General features: G+C 43.8%; 1 protein-coding gene across 9 annotated transcripts in view; it reads right to left on the bottom strand.

Annotated features, from left to right (window-relative positions):
- Positions 1–24,834, bottom strand: part of OTULINL (OTU deubiquitinase with linear linkage specificity like) — a 51,201-nt gene that overhangs the window by 20,223 nt on the left and 6,144 nt on the right. For 4 of the 9 annotated variants that reach the window (XM_056331112.1, XM_056331107.1, XM_056331114.1 and 1 more), the window contains exons 2-8: positions 15,713–15,872; positions 15,573–15,604; positions 15,366–15,457; positions 11,510–11,659; positions 10,587–10,715; positions 7,794–8,066; positions 3,908–6,630 (exon numbers count right to left, since the gene is read on the bottom strand). In XM_056331112.1, the coding sequence (XP_056187087.1) occupies positions 6,451–6,630; positions 7,794–8,066; positions 10,587–10,715; positions 11,510–11,659; positions 15,366–15,457; positions 15,573–15,604; positions 15,713–15,792 (936 nt within the window). In that variant the 5' untranslated portion in view covers positions 15,793–15,872 and the 3' untranslated portion in view covers positions 3,908–6,450. Of the gene's footprint in view, positions 1–3,176; positions 3,389–3,907; positions 6,631–7,793; positions 8,067–10,586; positions 10,716–11,509; positions 11,660–15,365; positions 15,458–15,572; positions 15,605–15,712; positions 15,873–16,565; positions 16,590–17,347; positions 17,398–24,834 lie in introns of those variants that run through there. The other 5 variants (XM_056331110.1, XM_056331111.1, XM_056331113.1 and 2 more) reach the window with 4 other exon arrangements.

Below are 24,834 nucleotides of genomic sequence, written 5' to 3' on the forward strand. Positions count from 1 at the left end.
TCATGTATCATTCAAAACTTCAACCGAAGGTGGCTGAAGTGTTTCTCGGCCGTATCACCCTTGCTGCTGCAGCAACAGAAGCACCATAAATGCCAGCCAGATGTGAGGACATGACCCACAAAAAGAGAGGAAGACTTAAGTGAAGACATCAATAAAGGAAAGGTAAGAAACACCTCTGTACTTCTGGAGAACACTCACAGCACCAAGTCCTCTACTTTGAAAGGGTAGCCGAGAGATGCTTCAATTACAGCAGGCATGATCTATTCATATATCATGTTTTAGGCAGCGGGACAAGAACCGCTGCAAGTACACCTTCTGTGGATACCACACTGGAAAATTTTCCCATCTCCAGTCATAGTCATAGACTGGCGGTTCACACGTAGTTAGAAGGTATCCATGGACTTGCTAAGTTTTCCTCCATGAATTTGCTAACTTTTAGCCACATCTCTTCCATACCTTCTTCCTCACACTGCTGCCATCCTGGTTTTTCTTCACCATTAGGTCATCACTTGAGCTCCCACGTATCTCCTGTGTTAGGTCCAAATCATTCCAGGACTGATTTTAAACCCTTACCTTCTGAGCCTCTTCCTCCAGACCCGTTTGCTCTGTTCTGATCTATGTCTTGTAGAAATACAGGGGGTGTGTGTGTGTGTGTGTGTGTGGTGTGTGACAGCACACTGAAGAAACAAAAAGGGAAGACAAAAACCCCACAGACTTACTTTTTCCTTGTTTTCCCTTCCAGTAGCATGGCTCAAAGTTGTATCAAGCTGAATAGACTTTTATAAAATTAACATGTCACTTGCCAAGAGTTGTACAGCTTAACCCAAACCAACACTGGGGCAGGTACACCCTTGAAGGGGGAGACTGGCACCTGTGAGAGACTGGTACTGAGGCAAAGGAGTGAGAAATGGGGAGGGGCAGAGGGAAATCACCGCATCCCACCCGCACACACGCATCCCCAGCCCCATGCTGCTCGCTGCTGGGACTCAGTGTGACCTGCGGTGATAACAAGGAAGGGGAGAAAAGCCTGGAGTGAAGCTGAGCCTGGGAAAGGAGGGTTGTTTTTTCCCCCTGTGTTCTAACATTTGTCTTGTTTTGTTTCCCAACACCCAAATCTGTAATTAAATACTTATACTAATTGCCAATAAATTGTGAAATTCCCCACGACGACTCTGTTTTGCCCCTGACAGTGTGTGGTAAGTGATTTCCCTGTTTTTATCTTAGCCAAAAAGCTTTCTTTTCTCCTGTTTTTCCCATTTTCTCCCTAGCCCGGTGGTGTGGGAGGGAGACAGCGAACAGCTGTGGGTGCCTGGCTGTTGGCCAGGGCACCGTCAGCAACTCACCACTATCATCTGGGCAAGCATGACAATCAAAGAATTGCCAGGAGAATTGAGCTTATTGAACTACATCTCCTGATGCTTGGAAGCCATCTACCGGATAGGTAAAAAGAACAGAAAATCCTTCACAGCTAAATGTCGTATTTGGCATCTGAAACTCAAAGGCTGATCATTTCCAACATGTGTAAGACGCAGTGTATCACAATCCTGAAAATTACTACCATGGAGAAAACACTCAGCTTAACAAGAGAACTTGGCTTTAAGAACTGCCATGATTTAACCCCGGCCGGCAACCAAGCCCCACGCAGCCACTCGCTCACTTCCCCTCACCCAGAGGGATGGGGAGGAGGATCGGAAAGGAATGTAAAACTCAGGGGTTGAGGTAAGAACAATTTAATAGGGAAAGCAAAAGCTGTGCACGCAAGCAAAGCAAAGCAAGGAATTCACTCACCACTCCCCGTGGGCAGGCAGGTGCTCGGCCATCCCCAGGGCAGCAGGGCTCCGTCACACGTAACGGTTACTCGGGAAGACAAACGCCATAATGCCAAATGTCCACCCCTTCCTTCTCCTTCCCCCAGTTTATATACTGAGCATGACGTCATGTGGTATGGAACATCCCTTTGGCCAGTTGGGGTCACCTCTCCTGGCTGTGTCCCCTCCCAATTTCCCATGTCCGCCAGCCCTCTTGCTGGCAGGGCCCAAGGAACTAAAAAGTCCTTTATTCAGTATAAACGTCACCCAGCAACAACCTAGAACATCAGTGTGCTGTCAACGTTGTTCTCACATCATAACCAAAACACAGCCCTGCACTAACCATCAAGAAGAAAATCGACTCCATCCCAGCTGAAACCAGGACAAGGACACAGGGAGCTGCTAGCTCCTCTGGGCTACAGACTTCAGAAGCTGCTGCACACAGACTTGCACAAGTGGATTCAACTTCACTGTCTCCACATTTCAATGAAGCGTTGATTTATCACCAAACGCTTCACTAAAGAGGAAGATGTTTTGGTTAAATGCCCTCCCCGTCCAAAGCATTAACCTTTCAATTATGCAAAATTGGGATGTGCTGGATGAAGAAAACATCCAGGACCCACCCTATTTCTTTCATGTTTTCCATTTTTCCCTCCCACCAGCACTGGCCAGCATGCACAACCCTGTGCCAGGAGTCGCAGCAATGCCCCAGCCACCCTCCTCACCTACCAGCCCCGGCTGACACAGAGCTCTGCGGTTCATGAAGAGAGATGCAAATCAGCCAAGCCCCAGGGAGGCAAGTTTTCTGCATTCATCTCCTGTCTCCACTAGGTACATCACCTCCTGGTCTCTGGGGTGCGTGGATTTCCTTGGAAATTTTCTGACAAATCTCTTAAGCAAACCTCTGCAAAGCTGCCTGCTCCATCCCTGGCCAAGCTGTCCAGGGTTGGACTGACACCGTGCAGGATGCTGTGAACGGGAACGAATGCTGCTTGGGGAGGCGGCAGCACCCCTCCAGCCCAGCTGCCATGCCAGGCCCCACTCCCAAATGATTTCAAGGGATCCTCAAATTGCTGAATCCTGCCCTCTCATGAAATCAAGTCCAAAATGAAAGTTTCTCTCCTGCCCGGGAGGCCTTCAAGCACCCCGAAATGCTCACAAATCAAGAGGGAAGGGCCAGGACTTCTGTGGCACCAAAACCCCAAGTTTACCTTTTCTTCAGAATCAGGAGCTTTGCAAAAAATGAAGACCCCAAAGAACACTAGTGCCGTAATGGCACTGACACAACAGGGTCACAGGTGGGACTGCTGAAGTGCAGAGGGACAGTGAAATCAAACGGCTGGCAAAAAAAAACCTGTGCCGGTCATTTCAGTGCTTTGAAGAGAATGGACATATTTTTATTTTTCTGGACAACGAAACTAATGCACCTTCAACCTGAGTTTTAGGCAAGTTACAAACTGCATTTCAAAACTATATCCGAGACGTTAAACTCAATACTCTCAGACTAAGCAGGCAGACTTACCGGCAACAACCAACTACACTGGGTGATTGTTAATTCGCTTCAACTTAGTAGCCACAACCTAGACAAAAAGTAATTTCAGTATTAGAGTTGAAGAATCAAGATTGTCAGTATTTTTCTTTGGAGATAAAATGAAATATGGACCATGGTTCACACATTTTTTGAGACGCAATTTTTAAAAAAGATGACATTTTAAAAACATCTTTTTCCTCCATCATAACAAAACAGATTTCTTCAGCTGCTCTGTTGCATTCTTAACACACATTTTCAAGTGTGGGGAAAAATCAGCACCCACTTCTGAGGTTTCAGTATGGGGGGTTTTTTTGCTAAATTGGCAGCAATAAATAATAAAACACACCCTGACTTGCAACTTTAGCTGCCTACAACACTGCAGTCAAAAAAATAATTGGCAACAACTGTGAACTTCTGGATTTGTATAGCAATCTTGCCTGTGCCACTGATTGGAAAAGATGCTGCAGCACCTGTCACTTCCATAGTACCAGTTAGTTCCAGATGCACTTTATTCAGAATGGTTTTCTTTTTTATGTATGTTTCTTTCACATGTATACACACACACATATATGTATATACATATATTTCTTTATTTGTACAAAAAATGTATTTTTGCTTTATACACATGTAAAATAAATTACCAGAGACCCTGATTAAAACTCAGCGCAGCCCCAGACCTGTCTCAGTGTTTCTTCAGATCCCATATAGAGCACACTCTGCATTTACCTCTAAGACCTGTGATTATCCTCACCTGAAGCTCCTCTTTCTTCACATCCAATTTCTGTTGCCGTCACGATTCCACTAGCACCTCTCACATCTGATAAGCCAACAGATCTGTTTCAACATGTCCTTTCTGAATTCTTGGGACACAATTAATCTCACCTAACTTCAAACATCTAGAGCAGAGATATATGCTGATCACTGCCAGTTCCCACTACAGTCAGTGAGCAGAACCAGACCCTTGCTGAGACCCACTCCTCTGGCTGACTACATGCCCTTGCCTTCCACTGACAAGGCAGAGCACCCAGGGGGACCTAGTTCAGATGCAAACATCCAAACTGGCGAGATAAATTCCACTGTCTGTGTTAGATCTTTATTAACCCCCTCCTATTAATATGCTCAAGATTACAAGAACGTACATTTTGACAATTTAATGCTTTCAGCTGTAATGCTTTTGTATTCCTATTCATAAATAATATGCAAACCATTAAAAAGCCCGCTATAAAAATACACCCTTTTTTTGTATTTCTGCTTGTACCAAAACAAGAATAAAATACAGACATGTTTATTGATAGCTGTAAATGTTACCGTTGATGCAAAAGAGAACAATACCATACTATCAGGCATTCTAACATTTCTCCATACAGAGCAGAAAAAAATCTAAAGTAGGCAAATTATTTCATTCAGTGGAAAAAAAAGGGGGGGTTAATAAATAAAGTATCTGATAAGCAGGTTTTGATGCGATGAAATTATTATAAGTATCAAGCCTTCTCAGTTCAAAGCTACAAATTATTGAACAAAACTGATCTCAGAAAAACTTTCAGGAAACAGAATTTACAATACAGAACTCAAGTGTTTGTGTTTATAAATATATATACATATACACACAAATAAGAGGACTGTAAGGGATAAAATTGCTTTCCTTTACACAAAGGAACTGAGCACTCTCCATGCACTCCAAGCATTACCATTTTGTTACCTCATGCAACTGCTTTAGCTCCTGCAGGCCCTGTTACCGGCTTGTATTTTCTCCTGCAGGAATTAAAAATCAAACCTACCTGCCCTCGTATCTCTCGAGTAAGGAAAGGAGAGGCTTGCTTTCTTAATATATCCCACTTTCTTCAATACAACTGTATGCCTATGCAATTGTAAGCTTTTAAAAAATATTTTGCTAGATCTGCTATATCATTTCAATATTTCTTCAAATTAAGGTCCCTTATTTTTTAAATAATCAAAACACAACTGGTTCTTTTAGAAAACAGAACCAGGAAAAGTGTTCCACGCAGTAAGGTAAATCTCATTTAGTTGTCCTGGACAGACTTCCTCAAACATTGAGGTCTAAACTAAAGACAGAAATCTTTAAGGAGAGGCAAGGAGATCAATATATGCTCAGAGGACAGCAGATGTATACACACTGCTGAATTCACATAATGCATAGAAAGCTAATATTTTCTGAAAATGCAGTGTTTGTGAATGTGTTCTGTGCATAGCTTTCTCAGATGAATCGCAAAGGAAATCTTGGCAGGTAATGCTGAAATCAGCCCTTAAAGGATTTACAAGTTGACAAAAACCATAGGCAGCTATGGGTCTAACTCTGTCGCATGTCACTGATTAATTAATACTGCCTTTTTTAGCTTTGAGAAAGCTTGCGTACTTTCATCAGTTACAAAGCAGATCTTCTGTTCATCTGGCACAGCAGTCTTGTGCGCGTGTGTGTTGGGGTATTTTCCCCCGTGTAACACTTCTTCACCTTCAGATAGCAGCGCTAAGAGCTGACATTTCACATCTGAAGTAAGTACAGCCTGCAGCTGCCTGCTCTGCCCATCCCTGCAGGGAGGCATTCCAGAAAGCCAAGGAGCCACATAAGACCTGAAGCAGTGACACAGAGGCCCCAGTTTACATCCCCCCATCCTAGGCAGCCCCAAGTCAATGCAACTTTAATAGCCTGGAGTATAAACTGCGGGGCCCTGGGAGTTGCTTCCTCTGTGATTCGTTCTCCCTAGCTAGAGACAGACAAGAGAAAGGCAGTAATTGCTTTAGGAACTGGAGTTTAAATGTCAGAGTAAACCCCTAGTCTAGCAATGGAAACCCCAGCATTACCTTTGTCATGCAGTCCAATCATTTTTATCTGACAGCTCTCAAATACAACTTTTTTTTTCCCCCAGACAGTACAGAAATATATTTTATGGCTTATATTTTATGGCTTTTATGGCTGACTGATGGTGAATTGAGCTGCAATGGGAAAGCAAAATGTTTACACAATAAACCCATAAATCATTTTGTAATCATTAACGAGCATTCTCAAAATCTTCCTGATGCCGATTAGAAACCTAATTCACTGGAACTGGTCACTCACTGTATTATACAAAGGAAAAAAAAGTCACAGGTCCTTCATGTTCTGAAAAGGGGGATGTGATAGTAGTGGTCATCCTCGGTCAGAAGAGAAATCTCATTCCATTCCCTTCGGTATTCATCTGGATAGTTTACTTGAAATTCCTCAGTATTAAACCTATGCAGTCTGTAAACTCTTATCTTTACTTCAAGTAAATATCCAAGAAGAAACAGATCAACCTAAAGATGAAAGAAGTCTGTAAGACATTTATTTCTAGACTTAGAAAACTAAACCAAGATAACCCAAGTTAAGGCAAGTCATCTGGCTTCAAAACAGCAAACAAGGAATAAAAGGGGCCCTTCTGTAAGTGGAGTAAGAAAATTAAAAGTTTGAGGGTATTCTCAATGTCCCAGCAGTCCTCCCACTGCTCTTTTGCATGTAGCGGATATTCTGGTTAACGCCTGACACGCTGGAAACATCCCTCCTCCACGTGACAGACTACATAACCTGCTCCCAAAGCCAGATCATGCAGGTCAGCGGGGAGCAGGAAAGGACTAGCTATTGTTAAAAGATTGATACACCTTGAACAATGGGAAGCCTGCCACCCTGCGATCACTTGCAACGTGAGGAAACATAATAGGTAAAAGGAAAAATATTTCCTTGTATGACATGTATACAAAACTTGAGAACTGGCGTCTTCATTGATGTTTCTTGCAAAGGATTGCTTAACCTGGAAGAATGCTTTGGAAAAAGCTCATATCCTTGAGCATAGCCAGGCAGAGCAGAACTTGTCCAGTTATAATCAAACTGCTTCTGAAGGTGACTGCAACATGTAACAGTTGACTTGATAATTCAAATTGATTATGAAAAATAATTTCACGTATTGGAAAGTGAAACTGTTTACAGCGTGGAACTGTGGAGTTTAGATGTCAGTACTTAAATCCGCACTAAATAAAAAAAATATCTTAACATATCAAGGTGAACAGTTAGCAGACTTCTCATTATCTACTCTTAAAAGACATCAGATCTAATGGGAAACGAAGAGGGGGGAAAACCAGGGTGATGGTAGAGGGTTTGGCATGGTGGAACAGATAGGAAAAGCAAAAAAACATGTAAAACCTGCATAATCTAAAATTATTTTACATATAAAGGAATCATTGTTCTGAACTATGTCTCAGTGATAGCTTAGAACATTTATTTCTGGCCCAGCAAGAAAACTGTCCACCCCATTTTACTCTACTACAGGTTTTTTCCTGGGAGATCAATGACTATCCTCAGTCCACTTCCCCACATCCCAAAGAAAAGAAATGGGCCAGCTACCATGGATGACGTATGATGTATTCATCTAATCGCATCAGAGGTGGAGTAAGTTTTGAGATTTATTTTTCATTTATATCCTTACCTGGTCTAGGCAAATAGTGTCACCTATGGAGTTCAGATGATTCATCATGAAACTCAAAGGGTCGGATGAAGAATCACGAGCTAGGAGAAGGCTAAAAAGGTTGTGTGGGGGTTCTTCCCTGTTCTTCATCTGCTCATAGGCTTCAATAACTTCGTAGAGCATGATGAATTTTATGGCCTCGTATAGTTTGTGTTCCTTGCTGTCATCAGAAAAGAGTGTATTACACATGTTTCCTCTTTCTTCAGGATCTTTAGTAGCAATTATTTCAGTCCACTGGAAAGCACACGGAAGAGTATTAGTCAAATTATACAGAATTCTATTTAATATAAAATATTCCAATACAGGAAGAATTGCCAGTCTGTAATATACCATTATTGCGGCCAAATGGTGGTGCAAATAAGCAAGTGGCTCTTTCAGATCCACAGCGAAATTTGAAGCCTTACACATTTCAGTTTCCACTAATCCAGCTGAACCTATCTGCCACAGACAGCTCCAAGCATCTGGATGCTAATGATAGTCTAGGAGAAAGCAAATACAATTCCCCTATACAAAAGCCACCCACCACCACTATAAAGAAAACAGGTATCGTTGCTGGTGAAGAGTCTAAAAGGAGTGTAACCACCAAAAGGACCCCAGAAAGTTACAGGAAATCTCTGTGGCATCAGGCATACACACAAAGCCATAAACAAATGTTAGATTAAGTAATGACTCCTGACCTATTTTTAACTTACAGCTTCCAACATTTAGTGATTTTCCTCTATAGTACCTTTTACATTAAAGTTGTCCTAGCCTGAATTCTTTAGATGCTGAGCCCAATTCGGAAGTGTGTCAATTAAAAGGAACCTATACAAACTGGACAAGCCAGAATGGTATTATGAACGGTGCACATTTGTATGTCTTCGGTGTGCTCTGCTTCATGACGTCAAGGTAAGATGGCTGCATGTTGTGGTTTAACCCCACCCAGCAACCAAGGACCACTAAGTACCAAAACCGAGAGGCTTTTTGGACCACCATAAGAGATGATGCTCAATAACTGGGATTGAAGTGAATTTCAGTTAATTCTGTGCTTGTAACATTTGTATGTTGAAGTGGCCATAAACTGTGAATTTCAATTAAACAAAATTTTCAACAATCTAACCTACCCATGAACATTAAATTGAGAAACAGATTCCCCCATCTCCTCATGCATTCCTGAAGATTTTCCTTACAGGTTAAAAATGAGACCAAGCTGATGAACCACTAACGTCCCTTTGCTAGGGGACCTCTAATACCTAAGTGAAAACCCTGTCCTAAGTGTAAAGCACCTGTTAACCAACACAGCCCAGGCACAACAGCATCGGCAAGCAGCAGCCCACAAGGTGACAATGGAGCTGGGAAAGGCCACAGACAACCCTGTTAGGAAAATAGGCAAAAATCCATCTCACTGGTCAAACAGCATCTTTATAAAAATAAAATGAAGTTGGGAGCTACACCTCATGCCTGGTAACAGCATAATGCATCCTGCAGCTACTCTGCAACAATTTGCTAATTGTATGATTTGTTCACCGTGCTGACCTGAAACAGTTTTCCACACAAGCATTCAGTTCAAACGCTTCATGCGAAGGGACTAACATCAACTTAAAAAGAACTACAAGTGGAAAGCTGAACAACCCAACACTGGCAAATGTAAAGAGCGACCAGAACAACACGATAAACTGCACAAGTGAACCACCAGGCACATCTCAAGCAGACAGGCAGTGGCCACCGTGGCACAGCAAGAGTGCAGGCAAGGGACAAGGAACAGATCTCTGGTTTAATTCCCTTTTTTTATTACTAATGCTTTGTTTCTAGAGCTAAATAGATCTGTTTGTGGTTTGTTGTTTTTCCTTGAGTCACAATTATCATCACTGATAACAGCATTTAAAAATACAGAGTTGTGGTTCATATGCACAGGGTCACGTAAAAGGAACTAGCTTAAATGTTTACCAGTAAAATAAGCTGTTGTGACTGTAGTTAAGACAACCCAGAACCACAGTGTATTGTAGAATTCAAAACGTCAGTTTAAGATCTGATATGCTGCAGAGAAGCGTTTCAACTTAATTAGCCCAAACCCCGGAGTCCAGCAAATACCAGTATTCACTTGAGGGCTGTGACCCCCAGAGGAGCGCAAGGAAGGTGCAAGGTCTTCTCAGGCTGATTTTTTTATCTCTGTTTCAGTAGGCTTTGGGGCTACTAAAACTCCCCAAGTTTTAAATACATAAGTAAGAAATATTCCTGGTTGGGAATGCAGGCAATCTGGCTATGCTGAGCAGACGGGGGCAGTGAGGCTGATAGGTCTTTGTAATCAAGTGCTTCAGCTTACAGAGAGAAATTATAGTACAACTGGATAAATAAAACATTTCACAAAGATGGGAGCAAAGGAAAGACAACAGAAGAAAACGCACTGTTCCTTTGTTCCCTCCCATATGGGGAGGGAATGCAGGAGGATTTCATACTGCACGTTGTTATTTTTGACCAAAATTCTGAGATGCCGTCAAGTGGCTCCTGCAGTAAGGGCAACTAGTCACACAGTAACAGCTGCGGGGAGGATGGCCTCCCTAACTTGCAGGGGGATCCCGAGTACTTAGCCTAGTGGATCCCCAGACGCTGGGTTCCCCTGCAGGAGAGCTGATGACCTTCTCAGCAGCTCAGCTCTCTGAACCCAGGAGGAAGGCTGACTGTCATAGACATACGTAACCAGGAGCAGTTCCCTAACTCTGCCTCAACCCACTTCTCAGTGCTTTTATTCCTCCCAACCATTTCCTCGATACTCACATTTGTCTTTAACGTCTCCATACATTTGCGCAATTTACCAAAGGCATTGGGACCCGTGTACCTTTCTGGCCCAAAACTGTATTGCTGAATCCAGTTGCAACCTTGAGAATACAAAAGCTTTTCAGGGAGCTGGGAGGGGGGAAAAAAAAATAAACAACGCTAATCAAAACCATCATAACCGTAACAAGAAGTAGAATATAAAGTTATATACACTTGTCTACATATTTAATTTACAATGTGGTTCTAGCCTCTGGTTGTACAGTTCAAACAACAACAAAAAGATGGGCCTCAGAACAACTTAGATATTAAGAAGGAGGCTTCGTTTGACTGCCAAGTCTGTAAGAAAATACAAGAGGGCCAGCCAAAAAAGACGAAAATACGCTCTCAGCAAAATATATAATCCACACCCTGGAAAAGCTGGATACATCTGCACTCGGTGAGGTACTCAGGATCAGAGACACCTCCCGCAGCTCACACACATGCCCCTACAGGCAGCTACAGCTCCCCACCTCCTCACCGATCCCTCCTGCCAGAGCTCCTGCAGCTCAGGGCAGGATTCCTGCTGCTCCAGCAGCACACTCAGCAGCTCCCAAGTGAGCCACTGGACTTTGCACAGATGCGGACGAAGAGGATTCAAATACCCTTTTGTGTTAAGGGAGTGACATCTAGCAGGGCAGCAGTAACATTTGTCCATCCACTTTATTTTTTTACCACTTAAGACTTATGTTCACATGGGTATGTTTAGATCTGGGACACTTTTTCAATTAAGTATAGTTCAAAGAGTTTAAAAAAACTTCTCTTTAAATTCTGATAGTGATTCTCCTCTACTTCCATAGCAGACACGTCAGCATTCACATGGAACAAAGCTTCCATCTGCAGTGCAGGGTTATCTGAATCATGTTCATTCAGGAAATTAGTTTTACCTTCAATATATCTCTCTCTTTCATCCATGACGGAAAAGGAATGCCTTGGCTGAATACCTGAAAAAGCACCGCTCTTAGTACACAATAGTTGTCTCTCCTGACCTGTCGCAGGTATTTGATATGACAGCTCCAAAACAATTCTTCATATGCCTAGAAAAAGACCAAAAAAAAAACCAAACTATAAAAATTTTAAATCTTGGATAAAACCCATGTTGACTGGAGTCCAGTTCCAAACTACTCATAAGAGCAAGCTAGGGGAATGAGAGAGTATATTTTTAAGTTTTGCAGGCATAAAAATGTTCCAACACCACGGTTTTTTGGTAAACACCTTGAACTGGCACTGGCCCTTTAAGAGTGATCCGGAACTCTCTCCAAACCCAGCAACTTGCCCCAGTCTCTACGCTGTTGCTAGTGTAAACATTCACATGGTCAACCAAATCAGAGCAGGTCAGTGAAGGCTTCTTTGCCATAATAGTTTTAACACCAGCCACTTCACAATTTTTGCCGATACATGGGATGGAGCAGCAGAAGGGCAGAAACTGGCATCTGGAGAAAATTCCTTTGGGCAAAAACATCTCCTTACACTGACCTGAATCCATTGTGCAACAGTGACCTGAGACTGAGCAGATCTGGCAGCCCTGTGCTGAAGCCGGTGGCCCTTCTTCCAGCTTTACGCTCCTTGTATTCCCTCTGCATTACCTCTGGCTCTCGTCTGGGCCCTTGCTGAGCCAATTCAGAGCAATAAACTGGCAGGGAACGAGAGGACCCTGCAGTTCCACAGGCTGCTGCACCAGTCTCACAGTTTGCTTCCTGAAGGGGGCAGGAACATGGTCTCAATCCCTGGTCCTCTTTCATCTCTGTTGCTTCCCGGCCCCATCCCAACACCACTTCTCAGCTGCAGTCTCCCCTACTCTTACTTTGCCCTGGCTGTGATAGTAAGCCTACTGAATCCATCCTGCTGGGAGAGTGTCCTGCTGCTTCAGCAAGTTCAGGTGGCTTAGAGAAGGTCCTTTCAGGATGACCTGATCATCATCTCGGTGAACCACATCCAACAGAAGACGTAAGAGCCAGCACATAAGAAGGAGAAGGAATGCTTAGCTAGAATGAGGTGAGAAAAAGGGAGCAGGACAAGCAAGGGACTGCCCCTTTTGGGCAGGTTAGGCTGGTTCTGGATCTCACAAGACTTCAGCCTAGAATGTTCTTCTTGCCTGTGACCACTTCTACCTGATATAACCAGCCATACAGTGGCTGCTCTATGTAAAGGAAACTCTTCTTCAGGTCTGATCATCTGGAAGGCTCATGGATTTTCTGAAAGGCTTGCTGCCCAGTAAGTGTTTGCAAATTTATTAAAAGTTTTGCTATCTTTTGTTACTTGCTCCTCCAAATCACTTTTGGCCTTACTGTGTTGCCCTGTGCACTTTCGGCATTGCTGCGTTTCTGCATTTAACATGACAAAGTTGGATCTTTTCTCTGTTCATCATTTGGACACAACTCCAGCTTTTTGAAAAATACATTCTTTTTTCTCATAACTCCCTTATGCTGCTGTTCAGCATTACGAGCTTCCTTTTACCCTTTCTTAAATCCTTCTTGGTATGTATTTGCTCTGTGATTCCAGTACCATGACCAAAGCTATATGTATGTCAAACACACTGACTGTAAATACTCGTCTCTTAGCTTTTAGCTTCTTCCTAATGTACTTCCTTGTTTTTATGCAGTGTCCCTTTCTGAAGGTGGATGCAACTGTAATAATTTTTTTTTGCTTTGTTGTTCTTGCAAGGATGTTGAATGAAAATATGTGCCATCGCCTGTTCCAGAGAACAACAGAAATTAGAAAGCAACATTTTGAGGCAGAACTTGCACACTACTCAGGACCGAGGTAAGGGTTACTTCCTTTCTTGAAGGCTCTCTGAAAAGCTGATCCATGAAACAGGCATTGGCACCACCTGGAAGTTCAACCCCATGGCTGTTCCCAGTGCAGATGGCTAGCTGGTGTCTCTCGTTACTACTGCGTATCTTGCCCCCTCTGCTTTTTTGATCTCTCTCTGCTTATCATGGACAGTGTTTCCATCATCATCTGATAATCAGAAATACAGACCTGATGCTGCATTCGTCCTGTGTCGGTCTGAAATGCCACACCATGAGGATGCTAGGATATAATGTCACGTATTATAGAAGATTAGCTGATTAACTAGATTTGAGTCTAAGCTTGCTTCAACAGATACTACTTTACATCGCTAAACCTATTTTAGGTACAAGTTTTATGGGAAAAGTAAAGGTCCAGGCCACGGTGTTTGAGCCTACCTTGGTGATTAAGGCTGACCATAGCTGAAAGAGAGCCATAAACCACATGTTGCTCCTGGAGGCCCATCCCTATCACAAGTTTGGATACCGTAGTGCTGCTTGAACTCCAAGCACGTGGTCAGGGCCCTTGGGAGGGCACCGCTGCTCCCGCCACACCTCGTGCCGCGCTGCCTTCATGAATGGCCACCAAGATATAGCTGCCAACAGCCCACTGCTCGTGCACTAACAACGGCAGCTGCCATTGCTGCCTATCAAGTGTAAGCACATACACACAATGTACACAACTGAAAAACATGTCGGTGAGCTGACAGAGAACGGTGTATCTTGCCACAGCAGACCATGCATGAATTTAGGAGGTCCTTGGCTCACAAGTTCAGTTATCTATGACCCAAAGCCTGGTTTGATGCTGCACAACTCTTGTCACCTTGACTTACAGTTATGAAGAAAACTCACTAAGCTGCAAGAAACTATTTCAGGTAAAATGATGTACGGTAAGAGAAATAAAAACCCAGGGAGAAGTATAATTATTATTTATTTATAATAATAAATATTATTATTTAATAATATTTATTATTACTTATCTTCAAGCTAGCAGCTTGAAGATAAAGAGGAAAACAAATTTTTACAAAAAACAACACAGAAGAACTTACATGGGAAGGCACAAAAACCACAGAAGGAAGAAGAAGAAAAAAGAGAATCAGAAAAGAGCAGCACTGAGGATTAGCTGATGCCCGCAAGCAGCGGAGGCTGCCACCTCCGCACAGAGCCCAGGGCTGCCTCCAGCCACCCCTCGGCAGCTGACTGGGGTGCTGAGGACAACGAGAACATTAACTGTGAGATGAGTAGCTTGTTAGTCCTAGCTATGTGTGGTGTGAGGCAGCAGGAACTGCCAGGTGCAGTTAAGTTGCGCGTGTCCTGCTTGCAGCAGTGGCAGACGCCTCAGAAGGGCACCAGCCTGGGAGCACCATGGCTGCGCTGCGCGGCCAGGGCCACAGAGCTGGAGCAGAGGGACACTGTGCGAAGGCAGGGATGGCCGCATCCAGCACGCCACCTCCTCGCCTGCTGAGCACCACCGAACCTGGCACAGGTCAGATGGGAGCTCCTGCCCTACCCTGCAGCTGATGCAGCCGGGCAGGGAGTCGCAGCGGGGAGGCTGCCAGGCACTGGCTGCTGTCCCATGGACCTCCAGAGCCTGGAAGAGAAATGGCTGTGGTGTTTCATTCCCCCCTGAAATGAGAATTTTTACCTTAAATCGAAGGCTGGCCAAGAGACTGCACCTAAGACCAAGTTATTGGGGCTGAGGATGATTTTTCCTGTTAAAGCTGCTGCGTGGGTCATGGGTGGTCCAGAGGGGAATTTGGAGAAGATGCAAGATGCAAAATCTGATCTACATTTTGACCCGCTCTGCTACAGCCTTTATTTAGACGTAAAGTGTCCCTTTTGCTCTTCATCTGACAGGCTCTGCTCACTGGGCTGCTCGAACTGGCAGTGCTATTCCTTTCCCAGGCACTACTTTTCCCCCATCCTCATGCAGAGGTTAAAATTTAGCTCTTACCTCCCTCATGTGTTTGGCCTGCTTTGTTTCTCCATTCCATTCTCTCGCACTGTAACCAAGTAGATCAACTTCTGTCAGCACACTGAGATTCCCTAAATTGACATTAATTTACAGATTAGTTACCTTCTGCTGTTCTGCATCTAAAGGGTACTTGCGGTGGGGAAGTGGAGGGGATTAATGAGTACGGAATGACAACGAAAAGCTTACTTATGAGTTTTCTCTGAAGGTAGTTGCTCCACCTGAAATCCAAACGATAAAACAGGTGTCAGTGAGGAGCTGTCAAAGGTCAGTATTTGCTCAAATAAGCCACACTGTGGAAGATTCAAGCCTGCACAGTAAAAACCTACCGTTTCAGTAGCTGTGCTAAAAAACTGTACAGCCTTCTGCAATACCAAAGAACAGCAATGAGGAAAGACATGCTTAGCATTAGCTTCACTTTCACTTTTTGCCACACGAGACACAAGGATTGCTTGGTAGCTGTTGTCCAGGACTGCACCTCATGCCTTCCTAAAACAGGGATAAAAAGAGAGGGGGAAAAAAATCTTGTCACTGTTTTGCAATACTTGTTTCTATTTGTTTTCTTACAAAAAGAACATTCAAGAACAATACCACTCCAAATGAAACACCAAACATGAAATGTAAAAGGCTAGTATATTTTTATATACTTGATAAATATCCTGTATATTATATACTTAGTTTTTCAAGTTTCTAGGGGACCTGTCCCGTCATTAAGTCAAGGTTTTAAAGACCAGGGGTTCCTGGGAGTTCTGGTCTACAAATGGGCCATATAAGGCAGCATTAGCCAACTAAGCATCATATGACTACCCAGGGAATTAAAGGAATGTTCCTGCCTCAATTTGGGCAAGTTTTGGGTCAATTTAAAACTCCGAAGAAAGCTCAGGAGATCACCACAAAGAGGGTGTGCTCTACTGTTCTTCACAGACATAAACCAGGACACATTTCTGTCACTCTCTTGGCATTACAGGCAGGGTTAGGGAAGGGTCTGGTTGTCTTTTGTTGATAACAAAACCCAGAATTCAGAGAGGGCCTCGAGACTGAAGAGTTGACAAAGGCAGTATCCGCTCCCTAAGTGAAAAATTTATCTTCTGGCTGAAAGTTAAGGAAATCCCCAGAGTTTATGATCAACAGCTGCTCTATTCTTATTTATTCATTTAGTACAAAACTTCAAGAGAACTCAACTTTTTATAAAGGCATCCCAGAGAAGGCTGAAAAGATCCTCCTCCAGAGACTCCACAAAGGGAATTACTCATTCAGCATACTTTCATGTCAACTGAACTTCTGCCCCTCCTCGCTTCAACAGGAAATTTAAGAGGGGCTTAAGTTTTCCGAGGAAGTTAAGTCCATGCACCGTGGACAACTACCCGGTTGAAGAGTTACATATGAATCCCATCCTTGGGAATGAGATAAACAGCTACGCACGCATTTTTACAAGCACTGCTGGATATACAAGAGCACTGTTGATGTTTCGCCTTTTCCACTATTCTGTTGTTTGAAGAAGTTTTATTACAGGATGTCACGTACAAGTTGTCTGGAGACAAGACCCGGACTTCATATCTCCCACGAGCAAAAGGCAGGTTAAGAGCTGTGGATGAGAAGGTGTTCATAAACTTCAAAGAGGTAACCAGAGAAGCTTTTGGAGTGCTAGTTCCAATTCACACAAAACCCGTATGCTCTGAACATTCAAGATGATGGGCAGGTCTTCTGTTAGCTTCTACTTGTCGGCTGCACTAACATGTGTGTACCTGGCACGACTGGGGGTTATACCTGCCCATGCTGAGCAGGAAAAAGCAAGACATGCATTCATGCACAGCCAAAAAGACTAAAAATCTGAAGCTTCAGGAAATGATTACTACAGATGCCAAGTAAGAAACAGCAAAACATCAGCTGTAAAGTTTGAAAATGGCATAGCTCATGGAAACACCGGGACACTCCCACTTAACAGCACATGCTCACACACTTACTGCTGATGGACACCAACAGGCACGTTCTCAGTAAGCACCCAAATTGCTACCTAGAGAACAACAACTCAGAATTAGTAACAAGATGATGGTCCTGGCAGAACGAAGCCACCAGTTTTTTCTCTCTCTTCTTTAGGATAAGGGCATTAGCATTGGAAAAATCGCAGTAGACTGTAAATAACTGAACCTTCTGCTAACTAGAATGGAACCTGAAGGCTTACAAATATTGTCCAGGCCATGGATATTTGGGTTATGATATTGCAGGTATTTTGGATTTATCTTGTCGTGCTGTTGTACTGAAACTAACGATGATTGAAATGAATTTTGTTAACAGCAATTTAAAGATACAGTATCAAAAGGAAGATGCAGCTGACTTTCACTTAATTACCTAAAATGACTGTATGGCCCCTCTTTAGATTTTGAACAAACTGGGACTATAAAAAGTGAGAGCTGGTCCATCTATTAAAATGACATACTATGCTTTATGGGGCACCAGAAATACATGTGAATGCTGGGAAGCACTGTCTTACTGATTTCAGTCAAAAACACAAACCTGTGTCAGAGAACATGAGATAACCAAATACTGTCCATCTATTTTTACTTAATAAGAGGGATTTATAAATATGTATTTCCCCAATAAAAAGCCTAACGGAAGATGGGAAGACCTGAAAACAAGTGATTTTGAGTATTTTTGCTACACTTGTATTACAGCATACCCAGGACCTCATAAACTTTCCCTCCCATCATGGGAAAGCTGCTGTTCAAACAGCACTTTGTGATTCAGTAACTACTTTCAGTGCTTATGTCACGCTTAGAAATGTAATTACATTTTTTTTATTCAAGTAAATGACATTTAGAAGTGGCAGCTGGATCGCAAAACGCTGCTGGTAAAAACACATCACAAACAAGACATGAATAAGAGAAGGCGGCAGTTTAAAATAGATCCTTCCACCCCCTCTCTGCCCCCTCCAAAACTGTTCAGAAACCAAAAAGCAATTATGTTAATAACACACCAGTGGGGGGAGTAAAATAAGCCCACAGATTTTTAAACCCAATCTGTTCCCTGGGATACGGAGACGATTTTTGCTGTTCCTCAGGAGACAGTGGCAACCCATCGGTGCTGCAACCAGCTGCTGGGCTCACAGCTGTTTGAGGACTGTCTGCGAGCATCCCCGTGAGGACAGGGAGGCCTGACCCTTCTCCCATGCAGGGGAACAGAGCCCTGGGACTTATAAGACAACTCCTAGCAGAAATCGGGATGAACAGAGGTTGAACAGCGCTGAAGTAGGAGCTGGTAGCAGTGTTTACCTTGCAATGCAGGTAGGACATGGCATTTCCTTTTCGTGCCACATCAACTTCCTGCTAGTGCCAAAACCTTAAGATTTTACCCCCCTGCAAAGTCAGGAGACACGCAGAAGAAAACCAAACAAAAAACAACCAAAAAGGCCAGAAAGAAAAGATGAGTAAGAGACATCTGCAACATCTGCTTCTTTCACGAGTAACTCAAGAAAAGTCTCTAAAGGATTAGCTCCACATCTGACAGCCTCACAGCCTGTTGGAGGCTGCCACCCTAAAAACGTGTAACTGATGTACAAATGTAAGAGATCAGCCTGGGAAGCAGCACGCAGCACTGTACGCAGTGCTGAAGCACAATGCAATATTCCAGCGTGTCTGATGGCACCTTCACCCTTTTACTTTTTTCCTCCCTCCTTGTAACAAGGCCATCAACAGAGTGTCTTTCAAAATTAAAACCTGACTTTGTGACTTCTGTTCAGGACACTTCTCTTCACCGTCTTTTTGGCACTGACAGCAGGACATGGTACTTGTTACCATAAAGTGGCCAAGTTTGATACTGTTGTCACACACCACTAGGTTCCCAGTTCCTAAAAAGCAGGTATCCCCTCCTTCAAAGAGGGAGACAGAATTTGGGATCCCTCCGTTCCAAACCTTCTGCTGCCCACCTGTACACTTCCTCCTCCCTCCTCTCCTGGACCCAGAGCTATAGGGAGAGAGGCCCCTCAACTGAGCAATGCAAACCTTAGCACGGAGGTCCAAGTCTGCCTGCACCCAGTGTGCGCCTGCAGAGCTGTCCTCACAGCTGCACATCACTTTTTTTTCCAGACCACGTACTATAGGTTACCAAGGCATGTTACAGAATAGGCCAAGTGCCTCTTCTAAGGGAAAACAAGGAGATTTAGCCTTACAGAGCCGGCATCAGCGTAATGCACACGTGGGCCCATACACCTCAACTGACTGAGCCAAAGAGACACAAAGAGCTATGAATTATACAAATTCAATACCGACAGCAGATTACACTCCATAACAGCTTAGAAGAGAGAAAGATGCCTTTTTAAGTCGTGCCAAGTGATTACAAAGGTTTTTATTTCCCAGTTTATTATCAGTGCCACACCAAAAAAAATGAAAAACTACTGAAAACAGATCAAACACACACCAAGATACGTGGGAAGCACTGCTTAATTCAATAACCACTTCATTACAAAACCCTTCCTTTAGAGAGCAAAGCAATGTCAACTTGTTAGGCAAACCTTCACCTGTTCTAACATAACAACCAGAGATGAGGATGTCTCCTTGGTATAAGAAGAAAAAGAGAATTATTTACAGGCAAAGATGGTAATCATCAGTGACTTATCAACACTTCAGCCATGTCTGCTGATCAGATCTTAACTTCTACTAAAAAAACCAACAAAACAAAATCCCAGCCCCAAACTGTAACTAGAATCGTGCAATTACCTAGAAAACGAAATAGCTTTGGTAGCACTGAGGCCCATCACTTGCAAGAAAAGCTTTATTTACACAGCTGTCCTGTGCAGGGAGTCCCAAGTGCTCTCTCAGCCCTTGTCCTTTTGCTTTCAGCAAAACATACAGCAGAAAGGCTGGCAGCCTTCTTTGGACTCCCTGGTCGTCAACAGGACCCAAACGGCTGGTGTTAATGTATCCTACTCTGTAGCAACAAGCATAATGTGTTCTTACCTAGCATGTGATTATAAAAAAATACACCGTTAGAGTTACCGTTACAAAACCAATTTCATCTATATAATCAAGCTATTAATACATGCCCTAGACCGCACATACTGTTTCCCTCTCTCCAAATGTCTACTAGAAGAAAAGGAAAGTTCAGTTCTTGATCTCCTGTATAATTCAGCTTCCATTTTAAGGCACAGGGTGCCAGGACTTCCAGATGAAAAAAGCTCAGCTACACTTCCATTTATGTAAGGAAAACTGAGAAGCCTTCAGAGAATTTACAGTCCAGAGCAATACATGAAAAGCATTTCATGCCACAAAAAGCAAGTCGCTCCTTAAAGCTCTTATTGCCAAGTGTGAATAAAAAAGGAGAAAAAAATAAAATAAACCCCTTTTAAAGAAGGAGCCTCTGAAATTCCTGCTACTGTAATTTTTTTTTAATGTGGAAAAAAATCCATCCTCATTCAGAATTGCTATTTAATGCCTGTACACTTCAAATAGAATTTACGTAAATGCACTGAATTATTATTTGACAGAAGCCCACGCTTAGGATTCTTATGCCTGCTGCTGAGCTGCATGTTGAGTCATCCCTAATGCCGCTCATGTTTGCTTCTGATTTATCTATTTGCAAACACAACTTTAAAAATGCCTTTTTTTATACATACATACATATATATATATATAAATTTTTTTTCCTATGCTGAATCCAAACTGACAGAGTAAAGAAAGCATCTTCTGCCTGAACATCCTCTTACACTTAAGTTGAACAGATAGGCTAAGTGGTATAAATAACAGGATTTTCTGTTGGTTTGTCTATGTAATTGAAGCTTTGGTTATGGGGAAAAAAAAAGTTGAAGTCTTACTTCACAGTAAGAATTACTTTCCTCCTTCTTTTTTAAAATTTCGTTTGACACACAGTGCAAGACTTGTACGTGCAGCCCAACCCTCTAAGGATGCACAGTCATTAGGCACTAATGAGGCTGGGTGGTACCACAGGAGGCATCCCTCCCGGTCTCTGCAGGCAGAGGTCCAGCAGCAGCAGCTGCCCCCTCCCCTGGGCTGCCCGGCCGGACCTGCCTGGATGCACACCCGGACCCCGCAGCGCAGGGTCACTGCCACCCCCGGCGAGCAGGGCCTTCTCACACCTGCCACCCGTTGCCCCAAAGGAAGGGACTGGTTGGGATCTGCAACTCCAGCGTGACCCACCGCAGTGGCCGCCACATCAGCACCAGGGGAGGGGTGCAAGTGGCAAAGCAGAGGAGCCCCCCAGCTGCACACGAAGAGGGGTGAAAAGCACCTAGATTGAGGAAGAAGGAATGTCAGTGGAAACCCACATGGAAAAGATCTCTATGCGAGCAGCACAGAGGAAACCAAGCCGCTTATCGGACTCCACCAGCAGTGCTCCCCGGACAACACATCCGCTGGACAGCCCCAGGGGACTCCCCAACCCCTCGGAGGTCACCAGCTGGCTCATTCCTAAACAGCTGTTTGACACCTTGAGGCATCCTTCACTGAAATGCTGCAGCCCAGAGGAGAAAGCAAGAAGTGCCAGTCAGCTTGGTGGGCATGCATTGCAGGACAGCCCAAGGAAATTTAAGTTTCTACCTGTTGATGAAGAGGCATCCCAAGTGATAGCCAGGAAAACAGCAGCATCAAGTAATCCAAGAAAACCAAAAAAAGTATCAACTCATCTGAGCTTATCTACTGCCTAGGCAGTTATCAGTCGCAGCTGTTAATTCTTACAGGCGGTGCGTACATCTGCCATCAGGTAAAGACACAGCTGGGAAAGCCAGCCAGCATCCCCACCTCTGTGCAGGGCCTGACTGCTGCACCCGCATGACACAGATTTTATGTCACTCTTCAGACTGCAGCCCTCTCCAAAAGTGCACCAGACCGTGTGCAGGCCATGCAGAGCTGTGCATTCTTCATATGGATCAATAATCACATATAATTTATGATTAATAATCTCCAATAATTCACATCTGGTGGTGCACAGATCAAAAAGCCTGTGCTTTCCTGCTAGGTACGTGCATAGATATTCCAGCTGTGTTATTTGTTTACTTGGGAGTTTTACTTGTCTCTCTCCCTCTTTCCAAGACAGATTTGAGGCAGAAGGGAAAGGCAACCGAAAGCAAAATATCAAAGCCATCACTCTGAAAGTGTTTGGTATTTCTTGCCCCCACCTCTCAACATCCAGCCTGATGAAAGTCAAAACTTCAGCTTTGTTCTGCAGAGTTAATGCTATTAGTATGGATGCAGCTGGGGTGTTTAAACCCTGCTCTCCCCATCTTTTAAAGGGCAGCAGTTTCAAACTGGCATTTTTATTAGCTCGCGCACATAGGATTCCTCTCCCCTTTTTTAAACACAGTGTTGCCAGGCACTTCTTGCCTAAAATCTTAAGCAAAAAAAAAAACCCACCCAAAACCAAACAAAACATGTTGGAAAGAAAAACTGACTGCATCAAGGTAACTTAATTTTCAGTTACTATCGCTCAGTGTAATAACAAAGTCATAGCTAGTACAAACATTTCAAAAAAAATTTGATTCAAGAACCCAGAATATTCTGTGTGGAAGATCTCTGCTTGTAAAAACACATTATTGTTATTATTACTGCTAATTCACGTCGAGTATTTTACAGACATTTGGATGCCAAGAGAAGCTTCAAGCAAAGCACTCCAGACATCGGTCACAGAGACCGAGAGACCAGGGTTCCCTGACACCTCTGCACTAGCAAAAACTGCCTAAAAACTGGACAGTTACACGGCAAGGTCTACACAAAACAAAAATTAGGCAGCCCTGTAAAATATGGTTAAGTGTGACCCTGCATATCAAGCTCTCCTTGAGGGGCTGCCACTTGGCAGAGGCACAACTTACTGTCACTTGTACACTAAGAAAATGAAATACAGAGTACTGGACAGTTTCTAACCTTGGAACCTGGCAGTGTCATTTTTAACTATCTGCAATGATACGACATCCTCGTTTTTACGATCTCAACCTTTGGCAAGCATGTCACATCTGAAATTCAGGCACGGGAAGTGACATGAAATGAAACCAGAGCTGAAGGATGGCGAGCACACCTGCGGGTGGCTCCCAGACAAACGCAGCAGGCACACACACGGTGCGGAGCTGTGCTCAGCGCAAAACGGGGGGAAACCGGTAGGATGTCTCTTTGCCACACGGGCAGACCTGAAACTATTGAAGTTCACAGAAAGACTGATTCTGCACAAACTCGGCAATTAAAAACTTGCCAGCATTGCCCTGGTGGCGGCTGACTTGCAGGCAGTGCCAAGCACCTTGCCATGATGCTTCTCTGCCGCACAAAGGCCAGGGCAAACTTGATCACAGTCAAAGCCCCACGTACACCACACCATATCAAGGCACTACTTTGAAGCTAAGGTACACATTTCCCACTTTCATCTCACCATTCACCCAACATGACCACCCCACCCTGGAAACATAAATGCTACACACTCAAAATATCCGGAAAATCTCGGCAACATATTATGGACAAGGAATCTGAGGTGGGGTCTTGCCCGAGACCACATCTGGAGCTAACAACAAGACTAGAGACTAAGCATATACCGTCACACCATCCCGTATTTCTAGCCCTCCATCTTAACATGGTGTGGCTCAACTGAACACAAACTCTTCTGCTCGGTACAGAGCCTTCTCCTCAGAGAAATGTTTGCCGAAAGAAATGCGTGGGCAGCACAAGCTGCCTTGCGAGCCACATCCCTCTACACGGGTACGTGGTGTAAGGGGCATCTATCTGCGCTGGTGACATGGGGACAGGAGCTAGACACACACCTCCTCTCTCTGTCAGGAGCCTCCAGCACCTCTGCACAGGCTACAGAGAAATTCCAAGCACTGGGGTCTGGATCCTGAGGATGCTAAAAATGTACAGTATCACTCCTGAGCAGTGAAAAAATGGGGAAAAGCCACAAAGACGGAATAAAGCTGAAAAGAAACTGAAAGCTGCTGACTTAGAAATTTCTCAGAAAATTCATGAAGTAGCCTGCAGCAGTTCAGGAGCATTTTAAATGTTTGCCTTCACTGGAGCCTTCTCCAGAAATGGACATCCTTATCTCCCTTTTTTCCTCAGTTACGCTGGGTCAAAACTTTGACCTCATTTTACACAACCAGGCCACCAATAGCCCAAACATGAGTAATACTGTTCATGGGGGGGAAAAAAACAAACTCCACGAAACCAAACCTTGTAATATAGAAACTACACGCTCTCTAGAGCCCCAGAACTGGTGCAAGATCCATAACTACAAACTCTGCTCTTAAAACTGTCATGGACCACTTCTACGTTGCGGTGGCTGAAGTACACAAGTCCTGGCAGTTGTCTTTCATGGAACACTGACATTTTAGTTGATAAATAGCTATTTCTCTGTCCTTCTGAAAGGCACAACGTCGTTGTGTCTGATCCCCGGTGCTGCAACCATGCACAGAGGACCCAGTGTTTGCCATGCCGGGAATCCCAGCAAAAGAGCACAGTGGCAAAGC

This window comes from Falco biarmicus, chromosome 3 (genome assembly GCF_023638135.1).
Source record: "Falco biarmicus isolate bFalBia1 chromosome 3, bFalBia1.pri, whole genome shotgun sequence".
Classification (NCBI taxonomy): Eukaryota; Metazoa; Chordata; class Aves; order Falconiformes; family Falconidae; genus Falco; species Falco biarmicus.